Raw genomic sequence first — 16,811 nt, forward strand, 5'->3', positions numbered from 1 at the left:
TGTTTTCATTCATACTGTTGTTCTTATTTAAGACAATGTCACAGTGTCATAGAGTTTGGCTCGATCAATAATTCTGACCTAATTATAAACTTCAAACCTCAATAAAATTTCTTTTATTTCTTATATTTCTTGAGTCTTCACACTTTTCAATTAAGCGGTAAAATTTGATTTAAAACTGTTGTTTGTCAGTTAAAAGGTTAAGGTTAATGGATTAGAACGAAACTGTTTCAGTTATGAAATTGATTTTGTTAAGGTGCTCCACGTTTAAGTTTTTAAAAACCACTTTAGGTTTTTTTTTGACATGAAACATACGTTGGCACCATAGGTTTTTTTTGATAATGATTTTCAGACCGTGTTTACTTATTAATTATTTACTAAACAACAATTAGTCAAAAGTTTACTAAACAAAAAAGTAAACTGTTTTTCATTTAAAACTTGTTGTATCTAAACTTAATGCTTCAACTTATAATTTTTTATCTACAATGTATGCAAAATAGTTTGTTAATTTTTTTAAGTCTTAGCTTTTTTAATACATTTTTCAATGTTTATTTAAAATTGAACAAAATATAAAACCTAGTTCTTGATCGAATTAAATTTATTAACTTTATAAATAATTGTCTTGAAAGAATAAACAAGTATTTTATAAATAAAAGAGAAACAATTTTTCGTAGATGTTTTATTATAAATTTATTAGTTTAATGTTAAAATATCATACTGAAACATTTAAAACAATTTTGTTTGTTATATGAAAACATTGTATGAGTTACAAAAAAGTTATAAAACTAAATATCATAAAATGAATCTACAAATGGAATAAATAACTTAAATACTCTATTAAGTGTTTTATACAATACATTCAGTTTACTAGTTTATAGTTATAAAATTAATTTTAAGTATTCAAAACAAATTTGTTTATTATGTGAAAACCAGTAAGTTACAAAAAAACTAAAGAACAAAAATATTATAAAAAGATTCTACAAAAGAAATAAAAATTTAAACACTTAAACAACTTAGCCTTATTCCGTTTAGTATATACTTACTAAAATTAGTTACTTATTAAACGTTACATAAAAACTAAAACTACACCTCAAAAACCGAAAGTTAGTAAACAAAACAATGGTGTTAAATTTTATTTACACAAAAACAGCCTTTCTCATAAATAGAAAAATTAGCTAAGAAGTATAAAAGTTTGAAATAAAATAAACAGTGAAAGAGCATAAATAGTTGTTATCGACCATAAAAGTTTGCAGACACATTATATAATACTCGATAACAGCTAAAAAGTATTAAAAAATTAATGAGATAAAACATGTACGCCATAAATCACAATAAGCAGAAATGTTTTTTTTTTTCGTATTTTTTATTATGACGTAGGATATCCTAGACTTTACTAAACACAATTTCGGCTTTGAAAATGTTCAAGGTTATATTTTATCGAGTTTTTTTTGTACATCCGCTAACTGTTGTATTTACGAAGGTACACAAATTCAAGCTTGTTGCAGAATATTTCTTTAAAAATATAAATTAGCTAATAGTAAAGTAACAGTCTAAAACTTGTTTTATGTTACTTTTTACATAAAGTTGCTTTACTTAGTTGCTTTGTTTATAGTTTTAAGCAGTTTTTAATATATTTAAAAAAATTAGTACTAAACATAAACAGTTTTTGTATGAGATCAAGTATATAATACGTAGCTTGATAAAAACAAACTACTACAAGTAGATCTTATCAATAATTGAAAGATTTTTTCTGCAATGAAATCCTATCTAACTGATTAAGTATTTCGTGCAACGAAAGTACACATCTTTATAACTTATCAGCTGTAGTAGCTTTGTTAAAGGTTTAATAATTTATACCGCATACTCTACTATAAAACTTTTTAAAGATGCTTAACTAAAGATTATTTAGTTATAAAAGTAAGTTTTTTTTATTACGATTAACTTATAGAATATGAATTTTTAAAAAGTCTAGTAAAAATTCAAATATATATAACTTTGGAATTATAATTGAAAACAAAGTAAATTATGTTTTTACACTGTTGGACATTCTTTTCGTGAAATTGATTGAAATTAGTTTAATTGTGAAAAGTTCGAAAACATCAATAATTCAAACTGTCAACTACGAATTGTGACGTCATATAAAGCCAAGATTGTTACTTTGTCACGTCATACAAGCGTATTCTAAACCTTTTACAGTAGAGGTCACATGAGATGAAAAGAGTTGCAAAAACAATGCAGAGCAAAGTTGAAGAATTAGTTTTAATAATTCAGTTTTTAATTGACGTGAGTGCATTGCTTTTCTGCAAAGTTTTGTTACAATGTTTATTCTTTAAACTTGTTAAAGTAGTTTATATCTTATAATTTAGATAAGCTTTGTAGTGTTCGATTTTAAATTTTCTCATAAACTTACTTGAAAATGTTTGTTATGACTTGTAGGTTTTAATTGCTAGATATTTTTACATTTTGATAAAAAAACCTGTTCAAGAAAAGTTTCAAAAAATGAATAAGACTTTACCCACGTAATAGTTTTGTGAAAATTTTTTAATTAAATTAACTTTTAAGTTTTAAATTGTATTCTGTAACTAATGAGTTAAAACGTAAAGCTAAAATACTAATAAAATAAAACTATCGTCTTTGTACTGTTAGGTTTAACTATAATAAGATTATTCTAAACAACATTTTCCACTAGATATTTCTGATTAAACAGATTATTTTGTTGTATGAACTGCTTTACTTAATTCTTATTTATATCCGTAGAAGCAAACAAATGAAGATTATAAAAGTTAAGAAAACCGACACATATGCAGCTTGTTGCATTAAAAACTTAATTATATTTGTAAGGTCTTCAAACTTAAAGTTGCTGCTTGTATTTAATATATTGTCTACATAAAATAGCTGATCTATATATGTAATTCCTTTATAAAATTTAAAAAGATTTATTTATTGCTGCTAAGTAAATGCCATCAGCTAACAGTAGTAAAAACAATTGGTAATATTTTGATAACTATGTAATCTCAAACAAAAGATTAATATTGAAACTATTTTGTAATCAAAACAATTTTTGCAAAAACAAAATTTAAGCAAAGTATAAAAAACACATAAACAATTTTTTAAGATATTATAGTTAATCATTCAAATATTAGAATAAAGGTCTACTGAGTTTGCAAAAAATAATATATCTATGAATCATATTATGGAATGTAAAAGTAATTGGACTTAAAAATTAAAAAACATAATAAACTTGGATAAGAAAACAAAAATGTGTAGAACTTCAGTACTACTTAACAATAAATAGTACAAATTCCAAATCAGATAAACAGTAAACTTTTAAAAAATTAGCAAAAACTAAATGCTACAAGTTTTATTACCTATTTATGTTAGAGAATTCTAGAATTAGTCAAAAAACAAAGATGTACAGTACGCATGTGTATAAAGATAATAACTAATTCAGTAGCACTAATCCGGCAAAGGCAATAAAGAAAAAAAAGTTGAAGTAAAGGAAAGTTTTTTACTGAATTTTCTTCTGCGCAGACAGCAGAAGTCAATATTGAAAAAGAGAAAAAAGAAGTGTGACGTCATATCGATTCTTTTATTAACAACATAATTCACACTTTTCCAGCACAAACTTCAGTCTGCCGTTTTCATAAGTTTTCAATCTTTTCCAAATTTTCTTTTCACTTTTATAAAAGTTGAAGTAGGCTGTTTTAACGAAACAGATAAGTTTTTATCAGTAACAGAACATAGTTGTTTTAAAAGCTTTTTTTTTTTTTTAAATTAGAACCGCTAGCTTCAGTGTTTTTTTATCAACAATTTTAAGTATGATTCAACTTCGGAAAAAGCCAAGTAAGTTTTATGATCATTCTTTAGCAAAGTTGTAGGTGCTTTAGGTGAAATAGGAAAGATTTATCAGTTAAAAAACATATTATTTTAATTTGGCACTACTGTTTTGTTATAAAGTTGTTTCTGCACATAAGTTTATAACCATACAAAAAATACTAAGCTTCCTGGATTATCATGTTACTTACAACTACAAAAAGCTAACAAAAACTTTTTTTTAACCAATTTATTTCTTTTTTAAGCATAAAATACGTTAATTGATAAGTCATATTTTAGATAGGTACACAAAAATTGTTTAGTTTATGGAACAAATATTGGATTGCAATATAAGTGTTAATATTGTTAAGATTTGTAAGACATTAAAATTCTTTTGATTTTCGGAACATATTTTGCTATAAAATGTTTTGAATATAGTTAAACATTTTTTCAGAAAGAATAAAATTCAGAACAAAGCACAATTTAAGTAAAGCTAGTTAAAAAATATTATTGTTTTTATTTCATTTACAATGTTATGTATATAGCAACGATGACATTGTTATTCTGCTGAATTATTCCGAACAAATTTATTATTCATACTACAGTGCTGTTTACTATGAGGCATAGAAAACTTTCCTTTGTTTTCTTTCTTCTGTTTACATCGGTGGTATTTGTTTTTGTGAACTCATTATACCTTCACGTTTATTCACAACCAATGTAACTGTGATAATTATGCTGTATACTGTATATTCAAACTAAATGTACGACCGTAAAAGTTTATTTGTTACGGTTGGATAAAATTGTCTATTATAATGTTTTTACTTTGTATATCTTAATTAATATCTATCACAGCTACTGCTAAAAAATACTATATATTTATACTTTAAATATATATTGTTTAAAACAGTTAAAGTTTTTTTTAATCTGCGTAAACACAAAACTAAACATGGAAGGTATCAACTTATCAAAGTGCAACTCAATGAATCGATTAATTTTTCTTTTTGTTTTGTGTTCAACATTTCAGAGATCTCACACTTTGACGTTAGTTTTTATTTTACTGGCTTAAACTTTATATTTCACTTAGATTAGTTAACTATATTTGTTTAAATATTTAGTTCATATAAAATAAGTTAAGTATTATTAATTTTTAGCATTAACATAGCTCAATAGCCTGAAATAAAAAATGTTAAAACTACTTAATAATTAAAAATAAAATTAAAAATAATATTAATTGATTAAGCCAAAAATAGAGTTTTTAAATTTAATAAGTCATTGAGTAGGAATTTATCTTTAAATTGTGTTAAGCTCACTGTTTTTATTATTTTTAGTTTTGAAGAAAACTTAGATCTGCCAGCAGATATAATACAAGCTCAAAACCCACTGAAAACTAAACTTGATTGTCTTTTAGATCCCGTCGGTTACGACATCAGACTGCGACCCAATTTTGGAGGTTTAGTATGTTTTACATATTTTTTTTATTATTTACAACTGACTTTATATATATTGTTATTTTCTTATTGTTGGCACAAAACGTTTATTCCAAAAAGTGTTCAAAAATACTCTTAAATTTTAATAATCTTTTAAACATTTTTCATTTTACAATCTCGATTTTTTACAATTACTTCCGGTTATTTTATTTAAAATTTTAATATATTTTACTGCTTACTTTTTCACTTAGTAAGAAATAAAGTCGTTATATAGCTATTTAAAAAACATTAAGAAAAATATGCTTTTAATGGCTTTAATTTCCAAAAAGAAGTTTTAAACCCGAGAACATTAATCAACATTTTTATAAGTTTCCTGAATTAAATTAAAAGACTTCTGAATTATTAACCTTTTCGAAGTTGCAAGGCCTTCCAGACTAAATACCCGTAATTTTTTATCTCATTAAATAATCAATTTCTCTGTTTGGACTGATGGTAAAAGCTTTTTCAACAGTTTCTCTGTTGTATAATTAATTTAGAATATTCACTGGGAAAAATTTTCTAAATGTGTTTTCTTAATGTTAATATAAATGCGTTATAAAATAGTTACTGAAAAAAAAAGTTAAAAAATGTTTAGATTTTAGCATTAATTTTGCCAAGCTTGTATTCAAACTTTAGTAAAAAAAAGTTATTTATCGATTTTATCAAAATTTTGTTGTGTTTATAGATGAAAAAAAAAAGGGTGAAAAATGTTCAGCTAAATTTTAAAACAACTACGTGTACGTTTTTATATAAGTTTCTTTGAATTTTCTTTAAAAATTATAGTATTTTGAAAAATCTATTTTGTGTAAAATTTAGATAGATATAAACTTATTTAAAATATTGACTAGCAGCGAGAAGAGTGTTAATAATTTAAAATGTAACTATAAAGAAATCAAATAAGTCTGAGTGATATATTTTATAATGCTTTTAATAGCTTTTTAAACGATTTGCTTTTAATTGACTGATTTTTAATTTATACTCATTATATTTCTTTTTTTTTAAGTAATTAAAGTAACTCAATATTGATTTGGTGTTCAAAAGAGATTTTTAATTCGGTTTTATCAATCAATCTTGCCTCTTTTAAAATATTTTAGCTGATTAATATTCAATCTAGTTTGCATTTTGTCAAGTACTGTTTGTCTTTTAAACACTTGGTTGTCCCATCGTTTTGACTTTTTTTTGCTTAAAATTTTGTCGTTTTTAAATAGCGATTTTTGTTTATCATAATGATTGTACTTTTCTGGAGTTTTGCAACTAAAAAAAAATGTATGGTTCTTTCAAAACCTTTTAATTTAAACTGTTCTTAAAACTAGCACATTTTTAATACTAGTTGGAATTTTAAATTCATACAGGCTAAACTGCGTTTTATTCCAGTTGTAATGTTTACGTGAGTATAACTTGTAGCTTTTTAAAGTTTTTCTAATCGTAAGTTAAACCCATTGTATTACTGTTCTGTCTTAGCTTTAGCGAAAGAATATAAATTGCAGACAAAACAGGCTAATACGCAGAAAATTTACTTTAAAATTTCCCTGTTTTTATTTATTTTTTGTCAGACAACTTTTAGGGGATTTGCACGGCTTAAGGCTTGACTTTGAAACAAAAAAAAACCGAAAGTGTAAAACTTTACATCTTAGTTCACTGTAATAAGCCTAACTCTAAAGTTTATGCAAGTTTAAAACAGAGGCTTAAAAATTTTGAAGACTTTTTCATACGAGCCCTTTTAAGTGCATTAGTAGCAAAAAGTCAATTTTCTCCAAATGCGTGTATTACATTCAAAATCGATGCAATTTATCGCATAATTTGAAGTTCGCGCTGCGTCAAATTCGCTTAAGTCTCTTAGCACACTGCAAGCTACAGCTTACTCACTTTAAAAGTCATATACCTTCTTAGAAATCGATGAAAAACTTGACATTTAGCAGTGTAACCGAAAACAAATTGATTTTCATAATGTATACCTTTCACCATAACTTTAATAAACGTACTTTTTACAGAGGTGATAAAAATTCAACTTTAATGCTAATTCGTGTTCTTTTATGTACCAGTATGAACTTTATTTCGTCTGCAATTTTAATACCAGTTTGTAATCATCTAGAAATTAAATTTTTATGTACTTACTTTAAAAAAAAAATTTTAACCTATTTAGTTTAAAAATTGTTTACTTTACATATTATATTTAAAATAGTTTTATATGGTTTATGGTATTTATTTTTTTATGTAATGAGGTATCTACGTGATGTAACAATTAAGTACATTTTCTAAAATTTAAAAAGTTATTTGAATAGTCAAATACAAAGAAAAGTTAAGTAAAATAAATCACGAGTTTAAATATAGTAAATAGTTTTAACTTATCGATTTTTTTGTTTAGGTTTTTTTTCTTCAAATGATTTTATTGTATAAAAGCTGTCTTATTAAAAGAAAATATATCTAGTATAATTTTTATAAATAAAAGAACTACAAATTAAACTTTTTCTTTTTATTGAAATCTAAGCAAACAACATTTTATTAAGGCGATCCAGTTATAGTTGAAGTTAAAATTCAAGTGATTTCAATCGATAGAGTCTCAGAAGTTGATATGGTTAGTCAAATTTAATTTTATAAATCAAAAAAAAAAAGTCTTTCTATGAATTACGTTTTGGGCTAATGTATAAGTTAGGAAAATACTAGCAAATATTAAAAACAAAGTTTGATACTTTAGAAGGTACAAACTTTGTACCCCTACAAAAGTATTTGATTTTTTGTAATCAAAATAACACTAAACTAATATAGTTTTGTATACATTTAAATGCAGGACTACACACTGACATTCGACATTCAACAATCGTGGAGAGACGATAGATTAGTGCTTGGTAGGGAAGTTTTGGGTAAAGACAAATATGGTAACGATATGACAAACATTACACTTGACGGAAGAACTATCAATCAAATATGGGTGAGTTTACAAATGTTTTCAAAATTATTTAAGTTATTTAATAAAAATATAGTCCAACTTAGTGATATGACAAATGTAACATTTGATGGTATATATTTTAATGAAATATGGGTAAGCTTTTGTAATTATTTTTTAATTTACAATATAGTTAGGTATAAAGATAACTTTTAATAGTTAGTTTGTAAACAAAGTCTGCTAAAAATTAACTAAACGAATCATAAACTCTGGTTTGGCATTTAATATTGTAGTGTTGAAGTAATTTAAAAAATACTAGTATGTAATGTGAAAACTCATAACTTATTTTTGAATTGTGCAAGCATAGTAATTCATACGTAAGTTAATGTTTCAAAAATATTATAAAAGTAAGAACGTTAAACAAAAAATACAAACAATAGTTTTTATTTTGATTTAGTATAAGAGTTGCAAAAAAAATCGAAATTAACAAAAGTATAGTGTTACTTTAAAATCAGAGTTTTAATCGAGATAAAGAACTAAAGCAATGCGTGCTCTACTGCATAAGTTTATGTTTTGTTTGTAATATATGACCTACAAAAACATTGTGCTAGTGATTAACACGACCTTTAGCCTTGCTAATTACAGTCATTAGTTACAGGTGAAAACATTAAAGACATTTTTCGTTATTATTTTACATCAAGTTTTCATATTTTTTTCTGGAAAATGTCAGTCAATTTATCACCTTGAATATGTTTTTTTTACTCAATTTTTTTTTCCAAAAAGTACGAAAAGGTACCTTATTTGAGATATCTTATCATGAACCATACCTTATTTGAAAGTCAGTTGTTAGATTCGCTTTTCATGAAAATATAAAATATTTAATAAAATATTTTAAAAAAGTTTGTTTAAAGTTTATGTTCTTAGAAGTTTATTTTTATTTCTAATGTTTTAGACAAAAATTCTCTGAATGGTATTTCACCCTTAATTGCTTTATTTAATATTTGTTTTCCAAAAAATAATTGAAAATTTAAGTTCTATATTTTACTAAATTTTTTTTTAGATTTAATCTTTATAAAATTGCAAAATAAAAAGTATTTTTACTATTTACTTTTTATAAATTTGCTTTTTATTTAAAGGTTCCAGACACATACTTTCTGAATGACAAGAAATCTTACATTCACACTGTTACAAGGAAAAACAGAAGACTAATAATGCGAGACGACGGTACTATTTTCTATGGAATGAGGTTTTACATATAAAACATATTTATAAAACAGTAAAAAAGTCTTTAGTGGTATAATTTAGTTTATATACCAAGGGTCGGCAGCCTTATATAAGTAGCGGGCCAAATTTTTTACAAAAATTTGCTCGCAGGCCGCACTATACAGAAAAAAAGTCTTCGCGGGCCGCAGTTTGTAGTAAATTGTTGTAATAAATGTTAAGAAAGTACTATATAAACCAAAAATTGAAGCAAAACAAGCTATAAAACAGTACTAGTAATGAGTACTTACTTAGATTAAACCCTAGTTGTAATTTTTCACCAAACAAACTTTTTTTCGATTGTTTTAAAAAAGAATGTTTTTAGCTGAAATGTACCTCGCGGGCCGCAGACTTTGTCTTCGAGGGCCGCATTTGGCTCGCGGGCCGCAGTTTGCCGACACCTGTTATATACTCTATACTTTAACAAAAGCAAAAATAAGTAAACGATATTAACTTAAAAACAGTTAAAAAGTTTTTTTATAAAATGATTAATGCGGGGAATGGTGTTTATTTTGTTAGATTTTTTTTCGATTTCTATAAGTTTATCAAAGATAAAACAGCCTGTAAAAAATGTCTTGTAGTTTAGAAATAGATGGTTTTGTAATAAAAACTAAAAATACTAAACAAAAACATTTTTTTACAAACATCATAATTATTATTACACAAAAAATAACGCGCTATAAATGTTTTTTTTTTATATTGAATGACCGTTTTAAAGTTTAAATAAAATAGTTCTTAAAATTGTGAGATAAACTGTATACTTTGATTAAACATAACAAAAAAAATATACTGAAACAAGCGTAGTCTCTAAAAGAACTTTCAAACTTAAAACTTACTTTTGACCGTTTGCATACTAAACCAGTCTATAAAATGAAACAACCAAAGTTTTTCAAAATGTGCAAAAGTTTCTAGATTCTCTAATTTTTTTGTCCTTAGGTTTCGACAGTACAGCAAATAAGAAAAGTTGTTAAATAAAAAAAAAATCACTTAACGTTTACTAACTATTGCCAATGGCTTTCCAAATCTGACTGAAATTTTCATTATTGAACAAATCAATATGTTAAAGTATTTATATTCGTAATGAAATTTAATTTAAGTTTCTTTGAGAAACGTACAATTGAATAAGAGGTTTTGCTAAAAGCTTGTAAATTAAAAATCAAAGTCAATTCAAGAATTTACAATGTTTCAAATCTATTTGTTTAATAAATTTAATTAAACTTTTGTCAGCTACTAACATAAGAGTGCAGAATTTAATTATCTTCAAGTTTAGACTTTTTTTCAAATTACTTGAACGGCGCACTACAAATTTGACTTCTTTAAATTGAATAAATAACTTATTTACTAGATCAATCGAATATGTTGCAAAATAATAACGAAACAGTTTTGAGGCTAAGTTGCAATTAATAAGAATTTAATTTTAAAAAATTACTATCACAAATTTAATCAAAAGTGTAAGTTGTATTTTTATACTGTTTTTGAAAAACTGCTTAAAATTAAAAATTACTTAGAATACTGTTTAAAAAAAGTATCGAATTTTTGTTAAAATGTGCGTTCTCTAGTTAGAATATTAGTTACCTTATCTAATTATAGCACATATTTGCTTTATCAAAATAAATGAATTGAAAAATATGTATTAGCATAGAATCTCAAAAAATTGATAATTATTCCAAAAAGTTATTCACATATAATCAATATTTCCATGCAAAAACTTTACTAAATTTTCGCGCTTGCAAACTTTTCTGCAAAATCAATTACTTAGCAACGCACTTTGAACAATTCATAAATTTCACAGTTGGATGTTTATTTAGAAATTGCATGTAAAATTTTAATTTTATGCATATAATTTGCTTTAAAAACACTTAGCTTGGTTTTTTTAGTGGTAATTAACTATTTTTAGTAGAAATAAGTATAATTATTTTTTCTTACACTGTTTTTCAAAATTAGATACTTATAAGTAAATAACTTGGGTTTACATACGAATCAAATAGTCTTTGAACCAATCCATTAAGGTTTGAATTCTTCAATAATTTGTACAAAGTAATTAAACTTGAATGAAAAATAAAAGATAAACTTTAAATATTGTTTGAAAATCTAAAAGCATTTAAGCAATATATTTGAGTTATACTTAATGTTAAATTGTACAAACAATGAAAGAAACAAAAGACTATCAAAAAAATTATTTATCAAACTATTAAAATTATTACAAAGAAAGTAACAGTATCAACAGTACTATTAAAAGAGTTAACTTAACAAACAGGGTAACAACAGACTTGGCTTGTCAGATGAATTTAAAAAGATACCCAATGGACACCCAAAATTGCAGTCTGGAAATTGAAAGCTGTATGTTTATTTAAAGTAAAAACTAAGCTAAAACAGCAACAACTAAAAAGCAAGTTAAAAGAAAAAGTTTATTGGAAGTAATATAAACTTTATCAAATTAAATTACAAGGAACTCAAACGTACAAAACTCAAACTGCTTTTCTAAGCAGCTTAAAAGTGTAAAAGCTTCAATAAAAGTAAACACAAAACCTATCAGACAACTAAATATTTATGATATATTTAAACGTATACAAATTACTACTACTTCTGATTAGATAAATTTCGATTACAAACTTACTTTTTATATAAGAAAATTGCATATCTCAGCATTATGTAAGTTTGTTTGAATTAAAGAAATTTACTAAAATTAAAATAAAACAAAAAAACTCGTTTTTTTTTTACCAGCTTAAAAGTATTCAGGTTTAAACTTGAAAAAATACGAAAACCCATCAGACATCTAAGAAATTTGAAAAACAAAGCTTCTAAAGTTTACTGCCACTTCTGATTACATTTCGATCGTAAATATACTTTTTTTATAACAATATTATAATTTATTAAACAAATATTTGAAAATTTTAATTTGTCGTTCTCATTCAGACGAACATAGTCATTATTAATTACAATCATTAATTTTATAAATTTTAATTCTCATTCAGACGGATACACGACTGATGACATCAAATTCAACATCAATGACGTCACATCTGTCACAGGGGTGGAAACCCTGAAGTTTCCTCAGTTCACTGTGAAGGGTCACAACTTGCTGATTAGGTACATCGATTTCGCTACAGGTAACACTTTATTAAGTTCATTTTCATAAGGCTTTAAGAATATTAAAAGAAGTATTTTGCACTAATATGCTCAAAAATTTAATTTGAAATATCATAAATCACTATGAAAAGTCACAACATATGTAGGATTGATCAAACATACATCAAACAGATTTGTTTTTACAGTAATTGATATTCTAAACTGCGTAATGTAATATTCTGACTATAGGTACATCGATTTCGCTACAGGTAATGCTTTGTTAAGTACATTTTAATAAAAAAAAAAAATTAAGAAATGTTTTGCTGTGCTTGTATAAAATTTATTGTTAAATTTAAATTATTTGAATTATCATAAAACACAGTGGGGTCATATGAAGGGTTATTACATACATCAAACAGATATTTTTTCCAAGTGTTTAATATTCCCGACTGTATAATGTATTAATGTTACTATCTTTTGGTTAGATAAATCAACTTTGCTAAAAGTAATATTTTTTTGTGAAACACATTTTCATTAGTTTTTTATAAGATTTATACGTTTGTATAAGTTTGTATTGTATAAGTTACTGAAACTCAATTTTAAATATCATTTGTTGATTGTATACATTAATTTCGCTAAAACTAATTTGTTTTTTTTTGCAAATAAATCATAAAAGTTGTTTAAGTACTTTTTGATAATATTAAACGATCATGCTACAAAAATTTTTTTATAAATACTAATTTTATACTAAAGTTAAAGGTAGTTTGTTTGATTTTAGTTTACTTAAAATATTTAGTAAATTCACAAAAAAAAACAAGTATTTATAAATAAAAATTACTTAGAAATTAATAATTATAAAAATTTTGAAATTGACAACTGCAACATTTTTTTTGAATTTTATAAAACAATCTTTAAATATTAAAAACAAATTTAAAAAAATTTAAAATATATTTAGTGTGTTATTAACAAGTTAAATATTAACTTTACAATTATGATCTTATTCAGTGCCAAGCTGTTTACCCATATTTTAAAAAAGTTTTATAAATACTGATAAACACATAAACATATTGGTATCACAAAAATATTTTATTTTATTTTTATTTTTGACTTAAAAGTAACTTCATTATATTCATATTCAAAAGTGGTTGTCAATCAATTATTGACATTTTTCCAATCATGTCTTACTAATTTCCTAGCATGATGTGTGAATTGTGCACTTAAAGTTCAAGTACTTTATATGTACTTAATCAATATATGAAATTAGTTTATATAAATAAAATTAGTTAGTTTTTGAAACATTTATACAATGTACAAAAAAGTTTGTAAGGTACAAAAAATAAGCCAATAAGTTTATACGATTTTCAATATTAATGGTATAATAAAAACATGTTTTTATTCTATCCAAATTAAACTGTATTGTATTGATGCTAAAAAACAGAATTCAATCGATTATTGAGTTTCAATCAGTTATAATTAAACATGATTTATGAACCTTGAATCAATAGTTCAAATTTACTTACAGTAAACAAGCAATAAGCTTAAACATTGAAAGTATCAGCTTTAATAAAATATCAAACTTTAGATGTGCACAGTTTAATCAATTATATCGAAACTTAGTACAAAGTTTTTTAACTTTATATTAATAAAAAACAGCAATACTAAAGTATCACTTGAACTGAATATAATTGTTTAGAATTGCATCAACTTTGAATATGTCAAAGTTTGTTATAACTTTTACAGAAATTTATTTGAACTGAGTTTTCGACGTAATGTAAACATTTCAGTATTGAATTTATTAATAAATAACCTTATGATATAATGCTTAAAAGCAGAATTCAATCGGTTATTGAGTTTCTATCAGTTATAGTATATAAAAACAATAGCAAGGTTTATGAACTTTGCACTTAAGTTAAAGTACCTAAGTGCACAACAAATTATCTTAAAAATTAAACAAATATTCTTTAATTAAATATAAAACTTCGAATAAACATCGTTCTATAAATAGAGAAACTAACTAAAAGTTGTTTAACTTTACATCAATAAAGAACTCAAACACTAGAATAATTGTATACACTAAATTATTCGTTTTAACTAGTAAAATTCAAGGTTTACTACATTCAAAATTTACTATATTAATAAAAAGTAAGTATTTATCGCTTGAACATTAATTATATTTAGAATAAGAGAAAAGTAAAATGTTATTAATCTACTTTAACTAGTTTAAAGTCTCAATAACAACATTTTAGCTTTAAATAGTTTCATAAAAACTTTAACCTCATGTTTTGTAGACCGCAAGTTTATACTTTTCAACGCTGTTTAAGTTTTTTTAATATTTTTTTATTATGGTTTTATAACTCTTACATTTTGTTTATGTCATACTTTATTAAATAACACGAAAATGTCTTATGCAACTTTATTGTTAACATCCAACCACCCAGAGTCGCTGCCGTAATAACATTTTGGCAACTTCTCGGTTGAATAATTTATCAGAATAAAGCAAGCCACGAAAATTACGGAAAACTTTTTTCTGAAAGTTCATTGATTTTTTAATTATAAGCCATCAAAACTAGTATAACGTCTCCAGAGCATTAAAATTGCTTACATATAACTATTTTCGTCTGGAATAAATTTGACTTTATATATGAAATTCAAAAGTTTGAAATAACATATTAATAATTGAAAAATACAACTGTTTCATAGACATTTGATTAGCGTAAAATTAATGTTTAATTAGAATTTTCGGTAGTGTAAATTTTGTTAAAATTTTAAGTTTGCAGTTCAGTTTTACATTTTGTTGAGTTTATAATTAATAATTAATAACTAAAACTTTCAATACTTTTATCATTGTAAAAAAAAAACCGTTAAAGTAGTTTTAATTTTTGATGTGATAACTTTGAAAATAGTGTTTTATTTGCAAAAATCGGAACATTTACATTTTTTTTGAAGAAGTAAATCAAAAACAACTTAAAGAAAAAAAGTTCAACTTCTTTACTTTAATGTTGGTGATCATTAGCAAAACTCTATATTTTCAACATTATTTTTATAATTCTTTGAAGTTATTAGAAGAACAAATATCATTGTTTTTTATCATCGGAAACTTTATTCGTGTTTTAACAATTTGAATCCGTTATTTTTATACGCAAACGGTATTTATTTGTTTAATTTAGTTGTATTCAATTTGTTTAATCTTTTATAAAGTTGTTATCACTTTTGTTGTGCAAATACTGTTTTTTGTTAAAAATTGATTTAAAGTATTTATGTTAACAAAATAAACTTTATTTGAATCAAAAAAAACACATATATACTTCAAAATTATCTAAATAATGGGGTTTAAACTTATTGTAAAACGTTTAATAAATAAAATATAATTTAAAATTCTATAAAAACTTGCAACAAACTAATACTTTGAACTATACTTAACAACAAATTTTTTGAAAACTTATAACAACTAGTAAATTTAAACTTTAAAAAGTAGTTTATTATTTTTTAATAATTTAAACTTTTATTAAGATTAATCATATTTTTAAGCACACTTGTTTAGTTAATTTTAGTAAAAGCAAACTTAGTAAGAACCTGAATACTTGTACAAAATATTTAAACAAGTATGCTCAAATAAAGCTTTTCGAATAGTTTTTTGTAACTCTTTAGCAAATACTTGGGCTGTGTTATGACTATCTATAAAACTAATTAAACTAGTATCTAAATAGATAAAATTAATAACGTTTAAAAATTAAGTTGTTTTATAACTTTCAAGTTTTCATTAACAGTGAAGTTTAAAAAACCAATAGAAACTGATTTTTTAATTTTAGAAAAATATCAAATTAATAAATACATGACAATTAACATATTTTTTATTAAAAGTCTAAAAGTATTAATGGTTTTTAAGACTAAAACAGCTCAAAACTTATGTCAATGATTATAGCTTAATGCTGTATGGCTGTTTCCCTTTAATTTTTGTCATGTATTATACCACTAAAATTACCGCATTTATCATTTTCTATTTATACAAAAACATAAGTTCATAATAATATAAAACCATTATATTGAAAAAAGTGTAAAAGTATTGATAATTTAGTAAAGTTACATAAATTTCTTATGAATATTTTACTTAGATGAATACACTTTTCAAGCGAAATAGTTATTTCGTTTTGCTTTATATCACTGTACTTTCACAGGGTCATACCACAGGGTGTCGTTATCGTTTTCACTGAAGCGTAACTTGGGTTTCTTCTTACTACAAACTTATGTGCCTTGCGCACTTATAACCGTACTGAGTTGGGTTTCGTTCTGGATTGATTTCCAAGCCACTGCCGCTAGAATCG

General features: G+C 24.2%; 1 protein-coding gene across 1 annotated transcript; it reads left to right on the forward strand.

The window, feature by feature from the left end:
• Positions 1–4,756: 4,756 nt before the first annotated feature.
• On the forward strand, positions 4,757–16,768 carry LOC145849024 (gamma-aminobutyric acid receptor subunit beta-3-like; the record flags this gene model as incomplete). Its single annotated transcript, XM_082954137.1, has 8 exons — positions 4,757–4,851; positions 5,139–5,260; positions 7,784–7,851; positions 8,065–8,205; positions 9,297–9,406; positions 11,678–11,760; positions 12,396–12,530; positions 16,665–16,768. Coding segments are annotated over exons 1-8 (858 nt in total), but the record flags the coding sequence as incomplete, so codon positions are not given.
• Positions 16,769–16,811: the final 43 nt, after the last annotated feature.

This window comes from Thalia democratica, unplaced genomic scaffold, assembly GCF_965202585.1.
Source record: "Thalia democratica unplaced genomic scaffold, ktThaDemo2.hap1.1 HAP1_SCAFFOLD_1961, whole genome shotgun sequence".
NCBI lineage: Eukaryota > Metazoa > Chordata > Thaliacea > Salpida > Salpidae > Thalia > Thalia democratica.